Source organism: Phyllostomus discolor, chromosome 14 (genome assembly GCF_004126475.2).
Source record: "Phyllostomus discolor isolate MPI-MPIP mPhyDis1 chromosome 14, mPhyDis1.pri.v3, whole genome shotgun sequence".
NCBI lineage: Eukaryota > Metazoa > Chordata > Mammalia > Chiroptera > Phyllostomidae > Phyllostomus > Phyllostomus discolor.
Window position 1 is genome coordinate 4645096 of NC_040916.2, and position 14588 is coordinate 4659683.

At 44.7% G+C, this 14588-nt stretch overlaps 1 protein-coding gene and 1 pseudogene across 2 annotated transcripts in view; one reads left to right on the forward strand and one right to left on the reverse strand.

The window, feature by feature from the left end:
- Positions 1–1407: 1407 nt before the first annotated feature.
- DSTYK (dual serine/threonine and tyrosine protein kinase) overlaps positions 1408–14588 on the reverse strand; it is a 56621-nt gene continuing 43440 nt past the window's right edge. For both annotated transcript variants that reach the window (XM_028530635.2, XM_036015527.1), the window contains exons 10-13: positions 13033–13146; positions 8524–8638; positions 6118–6252; positions 1408–5766 (exon numbers count right to left, since the gene is read on the reverse strand). In XM_028530635.2, the coding sequence (XP_028386436.1) occupies positions 5579–5766; positions 6118–6252; positions 8524–8638; positions 13033–13146 (552 nt within the window). In that variant the 3' untranslated portion in view covers positions 1408–5578. The remainder of the gene's footprint in view (positions 5767–6117; positions 6253–8523; positions 8639–13032; positions 13147–14588) is intronic.
- LOC114512068 lies at positions 9920–10919 on the forward strand (annotated as a pseudogene).

A 14588-nucleotide genomic window follows, 5' to 3' on the forward strand; every position in this document is an offset into this window, starting at 1 on the left:
AGAATAGTGCCTAGTATATAACAAATACTCAATGTATATGTCATTATCTAGTTCCTTTATAGTTCTTTTTCATATTTAGATCTTTAGTATACCTTTTAAAATTTTTTTCATGATTTGAGGCTATTTTTTTCCTCGGGTGAATAGCCAATTTTATAAAGTCGTCTGTTTTTCCACTAATTTGAAATTCCACATTTAGAATATACTAAGGGACAGGTCATCCCTAAGAGGGCCTTAAGAGACCTACACCAGGTCATGGCCCCCGTAACTGCACTTCAAAGGCCACTCAGTGAACACTCTGTGGACACCTTGGGATCCTACTGAAGGTAAAAATATCTAAATTAAATTTAACAATGTTCAGAAACTTGGTGGCCTCTCCCCTCTGAATGCCACCCAATCACAGGCCCAGGAAGGCCACCCCGGTTGCCCCACTCAAGGGACAAGCCTGCTGAGGGAGGTGTTCTTGGAAAAGCACGCCCAATCTAAAAACGTGTATGCTATAAGCTATTCTCTCCCAAGTAAGAATGGTTAGAGAAAAAGAATTCGCACTGAAATTCATACCAGAATATATATGTGCACGGAAGACGGGAGACACTTGGCCACACAGGGTGGCTGGGATTGGTGGCGAGTTTCACAACAGTAAGAGGCTCATCTGCATTAAATGGCTTTTGTGTAGGGAAGGCAGAGAACCACTGAGATACTTTAGTTTTTCCGTTAAGACTGAATTAAAAACATTATCAACTGTTTAAGGTATGCTGCCATCTCCTGGCTAAACCTGTGTTGCAGCCAAATCACAAGCAGTTATAGCAAAAGTGACACAGCCTTGCAAGCATGATACGGTAACCCAAAACATAACAAAACATACACCCTGGGGAAAAGACAGCATGCTACCTGCTCACATTCCCCGGTCACTACAGATAGTGCCACTCTGCTGGTAGTGGCCTCTCTCGGTGCCTGTTGGGCACTGTCTAACAAGCACATCTGAAGGGAGGGTGAGCCCAAACAGAAAATTCAAACATTCCAAACGCAGATAGGCCGGTATATGGATTCCATCCCGGGATGCTCTTAGTGTAATAAAGAATAGCTAGGCTCATGCACAAGCTCAGAATGCTGCATGCCTGTGCTGAAAAGAAGCTGGAGAAAAGGGTATAAGTCCCAAAAAGGCTCTGAAAAACAAATTGCTGCCACCACACCTTGCTCCCCTCTTCTCCACTGACCCACCTTCCATTCCCTTGCCCTACTTTCTGATAGCGTTAACGTCACCTGGACACCAAGAGCGATCTATGGGGGAGTGGCATATTCCATCAATCTCTAAGGCAAACTGAAAGTCTGCAGAGGTCCCAGTGGAAATGGAATAGAATCTGGAGTGTCCTGTTAACACAGGGGAAACAAAAGCCAAACACGTAAATCTAAAATGTTAATGTGATCTTTATTATACAGCACATCTGGTATTTGTGCATGCCAACAACTATACAGAATACTCTATAAAACCAGACCCAACCCTTCAAAATTACACTAAGTGAAGACTTGTCCCTTAATTGAGTCTCTTAAAAATACACACAATTAACAGGGTCCTGCTGTAATAATGTGGAAATGTAACAACATGGAAAGAGACAGGTAGCACAAGAAGGGAGAGAGTGTAAGGACTAAAGTTTTTGCCAAAGTAATTTCTCTTGTTATTGCACACCCTTTTATTCTACACCCTTAGTATATAACATTTTTATTCAACACTGTAATAAACATTAGTGCTTTAAAACAAACAGAAGTATTACATAAAGACCAAAGACAACAAGCTGTCCGGACCAATTTTCCTCTCAGCCCTCTGGGGAAGAAGGCCTACCCCGTGCCAGGTGTCCACGGTCTCTGCGATCGTCTCGGTCGGACTGGGTGTTAACAGAGCAGGCGAAGTTAAAAATGAAACCCATGTTAAGAACAGTAGTGCTGTACCTGAAACCCCCACGGGAGTTTACAATACAAGTTTCTCAAGGTCACTCCCTCCTTACTTATTAACCTCCACACTAGCCCTAACCACCCCCACCTCCACATTTAGAAGGATAAACCCTCTTTTTTTTTTCCTTTGAAGAGAAAATGGGTTATTTGATCCAGCAAATCCCCAAATCAAGCTTTGAAATCTCAAAGAAAACAACTTTTCTTTTGGTAATGGACTTCCGGAGGGCTGTTTAGCCAGCTCTGATGCACTGTGGAGTTCGGAGGTTCCCTGATTGGGCAGATGGAACACCAAGCAAGGCCAGAGGGAGTCTCTGTTTCCCCAAGTGTTACTGTAACCACCAATACCCCTGGGCTTGTCAGTGCTGAATAAAAACAAAAATAAAGTGTCGTTCAGTGCAGTTATCACGTTGCAGCCCAAACAGCTTCTCCCGTAACAACAACAACAACAAAACTTTTCCAATACCTCTGGCAGCTCGAGCAATGATGCAAAAATACTAAAAAATAAAATAAAAACGTACTGGAGAGCTGACAGGTACTAGCTGAGAGTTCTACTCTTCCCCTATTTCTATCTGTGGTAGTAATATATCCTTTCCTTCACTGGTTCCTTGACTTTTAGTGTTAAAAATTAGGAGAAGCTGCTGCCTAGGCTCTGTCCCCCTGAAACTGATGGAGTCACGAGTGACTCTCTTTGGTCTAGGAAGAACCAGCAGTCTTCCTTTCCAGAGAAGTGAAAGGCTTGCTCAATGAGTCTCTCTCTGCAAGAGGGTCAAGGGAACTAGGGCATGCCTGTGGAAACCTCACCCAAACGAGCATTCCTCCACCCATGACTGACCTTGCTGCTGGCTCCCTAGGCACAGGGTCAGCCACGCCTGGCTCCAGACTCCACCACCTTCCAACTGCACTGCAGGGAGGTCCCCTACTCAACTCTGAAGCAACGTAAGTGATCGGACTTCAGGTGCATTACAAATGGCCAGGCGATCATTTTTGGGCTGGGGTAAACTGCCCTTATTTAACTGACTAGAAGGGGAGAGCCCAGGGCAATTCTCTCATCCCGCCCTCCTCCCTCCCCCAGCCATGATCTCGCCTCAACACTGGGAGCACATACAACCAAAGCAAGGTGGTAAAATCTTCAGACTTTGGTCTTGATGAGCCCTTGATAGTCCAAGTGCCACCAAACTTCTTTAATAACCTAGTATCTTCCCAAGTAATATACAGTACAGTACGTTTCATGGCACTCCATCACTTTAATAATAATGGGTGCCAAAGGAACAAAGAACCCCGATGTGTAAAACAAAAGCAAAGTATACATGCAATATGTGTCCTGCACTCAGCCCGCTGAGTGCTTAAATAACGCGTCCAATGCCTGCATGTGGCCTTTGGCTGGCCTGGAGACTTTTTTCTTTTTTTAATGAATTGTAGCAGAACTACTCATCACTAGCCCCTCCCCTCTCACTCAGGCAAAAAAATGTGGGAAACTGATGTCTGAGAGCACACTAAGCCACAGGGGATAAACCAAAAAGGGCCTCCAGGTGGAGAAACACCGAACCTCCCACGTGTGAGTGGGAATGCAAGACTTCCAAAGGATGTCAGGAATGTGGCCTCCGTGACGGGAGCACTGACTCCTGACCCCAGCCAGAGGTACACAGGCAGTCTGGAAAAGGGAGCTATAGAAAAAGTTTCTTGAAATTTCATACAAAACAAGACTTGCACTGATTCTTCATCAAGTAGAGACTACTCACCTCTACTTTTTTATTTGAAACATGGCTTCCTGGAAGGCCCAGGACAGTCCCAGAAGGGCAACAAGTTCGTGCTGACAAGAACAGAGTGACCTGAAGTAAAGCTAAACGAGTGTTAAAAATTCTAAGAGATACACCGAACATTCCCAAAACAGGGCTGGAGCCCACAGAACCCGAAGACACCGGGTCAGTAAACTTAACCACTGCAGGTGAGAGGTTTCTCAGCACTATATGGAATTTCTGAAGGGCTGCGAGTCCTCAGGGGGCTACCACACTCACAAATATCAGGATAAGAGCCCAGGACAGCCAGGTTAAAAACTGAACTTTGAAAGGTATATGGAAAAATTTTTGTAGACTCCATTTATACCCTGTTAATGTTTAAGAGATGATCATTCTATCACTAACAACCCTAGAAAATTCCAGCAGCAAATCTGAGCACTGACTTAGATGTCTCCTCTGGGACCTGTGTCCCTGTTTGGAACCAGGCACAGGGGACAGGCCACAGTGCTCGAGCACTGGGCAGATGGAGGCAGCCATGCACCTCCAACTGTCCACCCTTCACCTACGTGTTTTTCTCAATCTAATGGACCGTTTTGGTTGAGGGAGGCTTAAAGTCAAGGTCTAAGATGCACCAGTGTTAAATTGCTCCCCTTCCTTTGACTGGCATGAGAATTTCTCTTCCCATGTACTCTTCACGACAAATCTCCAGAAGACCACACCCGCCTTCCCAGTGCAAGGAGAGGACCCTCCCAGACCCTAACACACAGGGACGGGGCACACACGGAGCTACGAAAAGTGCTCCTCTCTTTCATCTGGTTCTGTTCTTCTACACTGCATTTAAAATAAGGTAAAAAGAAGGGACAAGTGACAGAAGAAACCTTGGTTAAAAAGCTCACTGATCAAGCTTAAAAACATCAGTGTGTTAGATTCAAACACTAAAAAAAGTGATTTTTTTTTAAGTTTTAGAAAACAAACTGGCACCCTCCTAGTGGGTTTGTGGAGGCCCGTGGCCCCAGATCACTGTCCACTTCTCAGTGTCACCAGATGCCTCACACTGGGTCAGTTGCACTCACTCACTCCTAAGGGCCATGTTAACTGGAGCTTCCCCACTGGGAGACCAAATAAAGAAAAAAGACAGTGAAGATGCAGGGGTAGAAGAAACTCTGTTCTAGGAGTAGCGGTAACTCGAAACCCAACAGCACGCACACACACACATACATACACACTTTTTTTTTCTTTTTGTGGCCTCTTGGTGATGGACCACGAAACCCTCCTCCAGAAGCCAGGGCTACGGGCTCCTGTAAACGTAAACACACTGGCACTGCAAGGAACAGGTAGCTGTGTTTCTAGCTTTATCACTGGGGCCTCTGGCTGTTGCAACCTGAGATCTCTGGGTGCAGAGAGCAGGAAAGAGTTATCTACAAGGCATTGTTTTGCTCCTATGTCTTCACAACTCCAGAACTAAGCTTAAATGTTCTAAGGGTTCTGACAACTGGATAGATACGAACTATTCTTAGCTAGAGTTGAAACTATGAAAATTATAGCTTTTAATACTATTGCCACTGCAGTGTCCCCCTTGTCTTAGAAACATACAGTGAACAGACAATGGTAACATTTACCTCCTTTTCAGAACGTGGCCTCCTTCAGCCTTTTACCCACGTCTGAGACAATCTTTAGCTGAAGAAACAGCTTGGGGCATCAGTGAACTGCTGAATATGCTCAGCCATCCGACAGCACTATCCAGGAGTTACCTCTGCCTGGGGAGGCCTCAAACTGCCCGGCAAGCATCAGTTCCCCTGGGAGCTCTCTGTAATGAACAACAGTCAAATTCTTCCCATGGCCAAAAGGTGAGGGGAAGGAAAGAAATAGAGAGTGAAAGAGAAAGGTCTTTGCTTTCAAGTAGAATCATCTAGTCCTCGGTTTGTCTGCTCAGAATTTGACTTGCATAGCCTGTCCATAATGCCCTGAAGCATGGGCTGGACAATACCCAAGAGAGGTCTCTGAGAGGGGTCGCCATCCCAACAGGCTTCCATCAGCTGCCAGCACTCCTCATCAAACACAGGAAGACGTTCTGGGCGGGCCCCTAGAGAAAGGAACAGGAAGTAAGACCAAGAGTCAGTAAGAGGGTCACCAGGACAGCCGACAGGCACGAGGAGCTCTCAGGCTAATGACCCGGCTGGGACTCAGGACACTGAAGAATGCAGTACGCATTGGCTCCAACTGCAAAAATCTAGATCAGACCCAAAAGGTAACAGTGATGATAAACTGCGACACAGTTGAAGAATTGGAAATTTTAAAGAAAAAAGCCTTTATGAGACAGTTCAGTATAATGTTGCTTAGAATCAAAGGTTTGAGGGAAGGCCTCCACTGCTATGTCTGGTCTCAGTCTGCTCTCAACCCAGGAGTTTGGACAAGGTAGGTTTGTGGCCCTTACCTCTCCGCACATTGTTCCAGAGGTGATCTTTGCTGGCACACCTCTCAAATGCCTCAGGGAGCTTGACAGAGCCTGAGCAGATATACCAGAAGAGAATGCCAAAGGCATAGACATCTACGGAATTGTCGTACTTCCCTACAACAAGAAGGGGTGACATGCAGTGAGCCAGGGGGAGAAACCAACAGCATCACCACTAACGTGCGTCTGCAGAAGTCTTTACACAGTCTTTTCTAAAGCTTTTAACATCCGTTATCTCTCATAACCACCCTGTGAGGCAGGACGCGTTCATAATGACCATTTTATAATAAAAAGAACTATGGCATTCAAGGCCAAAGCTAGATGTTAAGAGAGCCAAGACTAGAACATGACAAAGGAGAAGGAAAACAGGTATTTTATTTTAAAGGGACAGTCAAAAAAGATTAATTGTGAAAGGTCATTATTAAGAAAATAAAGGTGGGAAGTACAGGTGGACGGGCAAGTTGAAACCAGAACACAGAGATTTTTCAAGTCAGACAGAAGAGTCAGAATTGAGTGGACAACGGAAGTTATTTATATTTTAGAGCAGGAGGTGACATGAAGAAAAATATTTTAGAAAGATTATTCTGACAGCATTAGAATAAACTGCAGTAGAAACAAAGCAATTTAAACATGAAGCAGGCAAAAAAATAGTAAGAGTCGGGGGAGTGGAAGAAAAACAGCGACTGCACTGCGTCCCCGTCCCCGTGTGTGGGGGGACTACAGTTCTCCAGCCGACGCCCAGTGCTCATGGGGCTCACTCAGTGAAGGGCGGGGAGGACTTGTGCGGAGGCTAATGAGAGAAATGCAAACACATTGCTAATGTAACTCTTACCACGGCTCATGAGTAACCTGTGATTACCTTTCCATCTTCCCTAACAACCTAACAACCTCTCCTCACATCCACTCGGGCTCAAAACCCTGGGGTCATTGTTTAGTAATCCTTTCTGTTCACCATTCATATCAACTTAAAAAAAAAAAGAAACCATTATCCATTCTTCTTCTGAATTATCTCGCATCTGTCAGTTTTGTTTATTTAGCACCACCACCAACCCCATCATGAAGCAGCCACCATTGCCCTACCTTGGTTCTTGCCACTCAAGTTCCTCTGCCTACTGCTGCTCCGCTAGTCTTCCATAAACATTTTTTGCTCCTTACCTGCTCAAAAGCACAATAACACCTTGCTTCTTCTACATTAAGCCTTCACTCCTCTGCGTGAATTTCAAGCTCACTGCATTTTATCTCCACCCTGGCTTACTATTATTCCCCAAATGGATTTCTTTCCTATCACACTTATTTCTATTCTACATGTTCCTCATATTTCCCATTCCCCAGCCTCCAGAATTTTTGTTCTTTCATGAAAAGACATGGTTAGACACTAGAGACTAAAACACCAAGATTCCATTCCTAGACCCAAGACTTCTTCTAGCTCAGTGTTTTAGGGTGAGTTTCTGCAGCAATCAGGCCTTGACTTGACTTTATCCATGATACAGACAAAAAAAAAAAAAAAAAGAATATCACCACAGAATTCTAGTGAGGATTACATGGAATAAAAGATATGAAAAAAATATTCACTCTACCTAGCTCAAAGAATATTCTTTTTTTTTAAAGATTACTTATTTATTTTTAGAGAAAGGGGAAGGGAGTGAGAAAGAGAGGGAGAGAAATATGAATATGTGGTTGCTTCTTACGTGCTCCCTTCTAGGGACCTGGCCTGTAACCCAGGCATGTGTCCTGACTGGGAATCAAACCGGTGACCCTTTAGTTCTCAGGCCAGCACTCAATCCACTGAGCCACACCAGCCAGGGCTCAAAGAATATTCTCAATAATGAATTCTCTTTCCACCTACCAATTCTTCTAGATTGGTAGGACTCAAGTTCTACCTAAACTCTTACCTCTACTCTTATCTCTACCACAAAACTGTCAAACATTTCAACCTTAATTCATCCCTCTCTGAGCATCAACATCACATTATGTAGCACTTAATTTAGCAATTTATCAATGTTGTCTGGTACTGCCCTCCTAATTATTTTACATCTATTAAGATATCTCTGTCATCTGTAAGTTCTTAAATGATAGGGGGCAACACCTAATTTAGGATAGGAGTTTGTCAATCAATACTTTACGATTAAATAATTGGCTGATTATGACAATTAAAGCCCAGAGAGACATCCAAAAGAATAATTGGTGACTCCCATTTGCACGTTTCTTTCTGATCCCTTTACCTCTACTTTCCCCTCTACTTGTCTGAGCTTCTCCCTGTTCCGTTTCCTCCCTTCCTGTGCCGGATCTGCCAGCACTGCCTGTGGACACCACTCTTAGCTCAATGGGTAGCACTCAGTGTTACAGTATGGAGCCCCGCCCAAACCCACTCCCCACCCTCCAGCTTACCTGTGAAAAGTTCGGGGGCCATATGGATTGGCGTCCCCACAATGCTGCCTGACATCATGGCCTCTGGCTTGCAGAATCCTAAGTCAGTGATCTTGGCTCGGTTCTGTTTGTCCAGCTGCCAACAAAGCAGGGTTAGAGTCACCCCGTGCTGGATTCTGCACACAGCACTCAACTCCGTCGCAGCCCCGAGCTCACAAGTAGGTGTCTACCTCACAGCAGTGCCGAATCAGTCCTGCCTCCAGCCTCCCCGTCTCCAGCTTCATTCCTGTAAGCAACCTGACGGCACGACTGCCCTTTTCATCTTTGGATTCCCAGCACTTAGCATAATGCCTGGCACTATCAGGAGCTTAACGAAACTTGGAAGAATGAGTGTGTGAATAACACTGAGGCAAGTGTTTCGGTTGCTGATTATTCTCCTCTGGCCTCCAGATCCCAAGGACAGAAAGCTGCTAAGTAAGGACACTGAGGGCCTCTGGTCAGCTAAAGAGGTTTCTGAAATTCCCTGTAGTTTCCTTTCCTAAAGGTCCAGGAGAATAAATCTGTGTGTCACTTGGTAATTGATAACCCTCATAGGTTTCAGCCTATTAATTTTAGGAAGATCCTTCCTTTCCTCCAAATTGCTATATCTTTATATATCATTTAAGCGATACCAGAGATAACTCAATAACAACACAATATATTTTCAAGAGGAGTATGTCAAGATTCTTTGTAATTTACATAACAGGCTTGGTGGTTTCATGACCTTTTAATGTGCATTTACCCATCTCATCCCTTATCCAGTATTTCCCATCAAAACTTAAGCATTAACAAGACCTGGAATCCTTAAAAATGCCAACATCACAAAAGCAAAAAAGGCAGACAGACTATTCTAGATTAAAGGAGGCCAAACAATCATGATGACAAAACACAGTATATGACCCTTGGATTGTATCTGGAATCAGGAACAGATGACATTTGGGATAACTGGACGTATGTGGGACAATTAAAAAATGTTAATACAGACAGTATTTTAACTAATAGAATTGTATTGGTGTTAAATTTCTTAGATGTGGTAATGGCATTTTAATTACATCGGATGTCCCTTCCTTTTTAGTAGACACAAGCTGAAGTAGAGGCATGCCTCAGAGATGTTGCAACTGCAGTTCCAGAACAGTGCTGTAAAGCCAACAAAGTGAGTCACATGAATTTCTCGGTTTCCCAATGCACATAAAGTTATTTTATTCTACACTTTGGTCTACTAAGTGTGCAATAGCATTATATCATAAAAAAAACAAACATAAGGTACATACATTAATTAAAAAATACCTTATTGCTAAAAAATGCTAACCACTGGGATAGGAGCTCTAGCCATGGAATGATGGTGGTGGCAGCAAAAACGGGCTGGGCAGGGGCCGTGATGGCGGCAGCAGAGGTGGCAGGGGCAGATGGCTGGTGGTACAGAGGAGGCTACAGTCTTCAGGGGGCTGTAGGTGGAGGCAGAGTTTGGGCCAGCAGCAAGGAAGCCTTGGGGGCACTCTAGGTGTCACAACGGCAGCTTGCCCAGGGGGAGCAAGCAGCCCCACCTCTGTCACAGTGGTCACTGCTCCAGGGAGACTAGCTGCTACACCTACTGCCCTGAGCTCTGGTGGTTTGGGCGGCTCTGGACTGCCCTCATCCTCTTCAGCAGCTGCCATGCCTTCTGCCGTCAACGACCTTAACTCCAGCTGCAGCAGAAGCAATGTGAGATCAACTTGTCAGCCTACTACAGGGCGTGCCACGAGGCTGGCCCTGCCCCTGCCCCTGCCAGTTCACTGGTCGAGGATTGCTCCCTCATTGCCTTCAGTCCATCGGCCTATGAGGATGAGGTTCACCCCCCAGGCACACCACCACCTCCTTACACTGCGATCTGAGGCCGCCCTTTGACTGCATCCAGGGAGTGTATCTGCTGCTCCTCCACTTCTGCCTGCCCTGCCCACTGTGAGGAAACAAATGTGGAAGGTGTTTTCTCCCATCAGAGTACCCCTCACCCATCAGGAGGGTGAGCCCTGCCCCCACATTCCCCTTCTGCTGCTGCTATTGTCACCTGGCTGGCAACTTAGGTGTCAAGCTCTGCCCTTGTCCTGACTCCAGCAAGGGCGAGTCAGTCAAGGAGGCAAGGGCTAGTGCCACCTGGCCAGATCTGGGGGACACCCCTCTTGTACACTGTGCTTAGATCCCATGCCCCAAGTTTTTTCTGTGGGGCTGGTTTCCAGTAAAGGAGACATCCCATAAGCAATTTTGGGAGGGTGGGTGGGTTACTTGCCCAGTAGAAAAAGCCCTGGTTCCAATTCCCTGTGTTCTCCTCGGCCTGTACCTGCCCTCCTAGAATCTGCCTGAAAGGGCGGGAGTTCTGAAGAGAATGGCCATGTTTGGGGGACTGCGGCAGCTCTACCCATGATGACATACACAGGAGCCTTTGACCTCAGTAGAGATGTGAAGCAAAAGAAAATGCTAGCCATCATGTGAGCCTTCAGTGAGCTGTAATCTTTTTGTTGTTGTAGGGTCTTGCCTTGATGTTGACGACCGCAGATGGATCAAGGTGGTGGCTGAAGACTGGGTAACTGTGGCAATGTTTTAAATAAGACAGAAATGAAGCCTGCAGCATTGATTCACTTCTTTCTTTAAAAATTGATTTTAGAGGGAGATAAGCAGGAAGAAAGAAAGAGAAACATCAATTTGTTGTTCCACTTATTTATGCATTCATTGGTTGAGTCTTTCTTATATGTGCCCTGACTGGGGATTGAACCTGCAACCTTGGCTTATGGGGATGACCGTGTAACCAAGCTTCCCAGCCAGAGCTTCAACTGACTCTTCCTTCCACTAGATTTCTCTGTGGCATATGATGCTGTTTGATAGCATTTTATCCACAGAACTATTTTCAAAATTGAAGTCAATGTTCTCAAACCCTGCTGCTGCTTTAACATCTATCATATTCTGGATCCTTTGTTGTCATTTCAACAAACCGCTTCCTTTGCTTATCCATAAGAGGCAACTCCTCATCCATGAAAGCTTTATTGTGAGATTGTAGCAATTCAGTCACATCTGTAGGCTCCACTTCTTATTCCTCCACTGAAACTTTGAATCCATCAAAGTCATCCACGAGAGCTGGAATCTTCTTCAGAACCTTTGTTGATATTTTGACCTCTTCCCATGAATCACGAATGTTCTAAATGGTATTTATAATAGTGTATCCTTTCCAGAAGGTTTTCAATTTACTTTGCCCAGATCTGTCAGAAGAGTCACTATCTTTGGCAACAAAAGCCTTACAAAATGTATTTCTTAAATAGTAACACTTGAAATTAAAAATTACTCCTTGTTCCATGGGCTACAGATTGGATGTTGTGTTAGCAGGCACATCTCCATCACAGCGCTTGGGTGCCCAGGAACATTGCCAATGCCCTGGATTAGGCTGTGACTTAAGGGAATGTTGTGGCTGGTTGGCTCTTCTACCCAGACCACCAACACTTCCTCCACATCAGCAATACGGCTGTTTTGCTTTCTTATCATTTGTGTGTTCACTGGAATAACACTTTTAATTTCCTTCAAGCACTTTCCTTTCATTCACAACTTGGCTAACTGGCACAAGAGGTCAGGAAGCTGCAGAAGCAGCATCTGGCGTGCCTTCCTCACGGAGCTGAATCAGTTCTACCTTTTGATTTAAAGTGAGAGACGGGAGGCTCTTCCTTTCACTTGAACACTTTGAGGCCAATGGGACGTTATTAACTGGCCTGATTTCAGTATCGTTGTGTCTCAGGGAATCAGTGGAGCAGTCAGAACACGTGCAACGTTTATCTTAAGTTTGCCATCTTATATGGGCGTGGTTTGTGGTGCCCCAAGGTGATTTCAATAGTAACATCAAAGGTCACTGCTCATAGATCACCATAACAAATACAACAATAATGAAAAAGTTTGAAAGCGAGAATGACCAAAATGCGACACAGAGACACGAAGTGCGCAAACGCTGTTGGAAACAAGGCTCCAGCAGACCCAGTCAAGGCAGGGCGGCCACAGACTTCACTCTGTAAAGAACTCAGTGTCTGTGCAGCGCATTAAACAAAGCACAGTGAAACAAGGTATGCCCGTACTAGGAATGATGTGTTACCTGCAATTTACTTTTCCATAGTTTAGTGAAAAAGTCTGTGTGGGAGTGTAGAAAGAGGCAGAGACCACACATGGAAAAGGTGAGACTATGAATCTGGGTGAATAGTACGTGGGCCTTCATTGTCCAGTACCACTATTCTAACTTTTCTGTAAGTTAACAAAATGTTTTAATAGTGTTGGGAGAGAAAAACCTTATGCAACATGAACTAGGTCTATGATCCAAGTCCTCCCTAGGCTTTAAGTCCAAGATACTACCCGTCTATTCTGCTGTTAACTCTACTACTTTTCCTCCAGCCTTTTCCTGTGACCAAACGTACATTTAAATGCACCCTAGAAAGACCACTTAACCCAGAGATAGCATGTTATTCCAGAGAAACAGCTCTTACTTACCAGCACATTTTTCAGTTTGATGTCGCGGTGGACAAGCCCCTGGCTGTGCAGGAAGCGGATTCCTTCCACCACGTCTAGCGCTATCTGCAAGCGTGTCTCCAGGGTCAGCCCAGCCTTGGGGAAACAAAAGAGCTTACATGTCACTAACAAGACATCGCATCAAATCCAACCTGCTTACACCAACTAAGAGCTCCTTCTGTGGGGTCTAAAAGACTGACCGCACGAGGGTATACAAGGGTAGAACAGTGGGTGGAAAAAATGGGAAGAGGAAAGCAGTTAGGAGAGGAAAGTAGAGAAAAAGCAAGGAAGGGCAAGTCGTCCAGACCAGATAAAACCCCTTGGGAGCTGCCCTTAAGCCAGCCGGATAATCCCCAACTGTGACTAAGAGAGGTTCAGCCAATTGACTGAAGGCAGAGCTCATTCTATCCCCTAAACCAGCTCTGGAATTGCCCTCGAGGCTCAAAGGAATGATTTCTGGGCCCTTCAGGCAGATTTACATCCACTGGTTTATAGACCTAGATAGGCCACGTTGGGTTTTACTTATTTAAATACCATATTCACTCACCTTACTTCTACCAAGCCTCAAATACACTCTAGCCCACTTGTGGAGAAGCATCAGACAGTGCTGAGCTCAACTCCTCTGCAATGAAGAAGGAAAACCACTTGGAGAGTCATTTTCCTTATCATATTGATTTCTCATGGCTCCTGCAAACCTTTCTATGGCTTCCAAATAAACTGGTACAAGAGAAATCTGAGAAGGGACCTGCCTAGAGGCCCTGGCGGTAGCTTTCCCCCCCATTCTCCTTAGCTCCAGTGAAACTTCTCTACTTCCTTTTCGGTGGTTATTTTAGGGGAGGGAAACGCAGCATCCAACTGAGGGTACTTCACTTTCACTCAAATAAAATCTTTTGAGAGCTTCTCGCTGTCTATAACAGAATTTGAATTTTATGGAAACTCAACATTTTCAGTCCTCTATAATTTGCTCCCAACATTTCTTGGCATATTATCTGCCCCCAACCCCTGACATTCCCCAAATGAACCAGCTGCTCCAATGGTGACAAGTGCCCTTAATGGCCTTCCAATGCTCTTGGTATTACGCTATTTCCTCCCTGGTATGGTCTCTTCTTTCCAATGGCCCAAATTTTCGCCATCAATGTGTACTTATCTAACTCAAACACCCCATCTTCATGGAATATTTCTGACTATAATTCTCTTAAGAGCTTCTGGCAATTATACTTTTTGACATCCCTCTATGGTCCTTAAGGGCTTTGTGCAAAGTAGTCACATGCAGTAATAAATATATGTATTGACCAAACAACAAAAACTGGCTTTATACATTGACACCGAGAGAGAGAGAAAAAGAGAGAGAGAGAGAGAATATAAGAGTTAAAGGAAGTTTTTCTGCATTTTTGAGTAGTCTGAATTTTTCCTACCACCACAGGAGGTAAAACAGTAAGTTACAGTATCTTGGATATGAACTGTATCACAAATAAATTCTGAGAAAATTTTAAGATTTTTTGGAAATAAGGGTAATAAAGTTTGATTACTCTAATAAT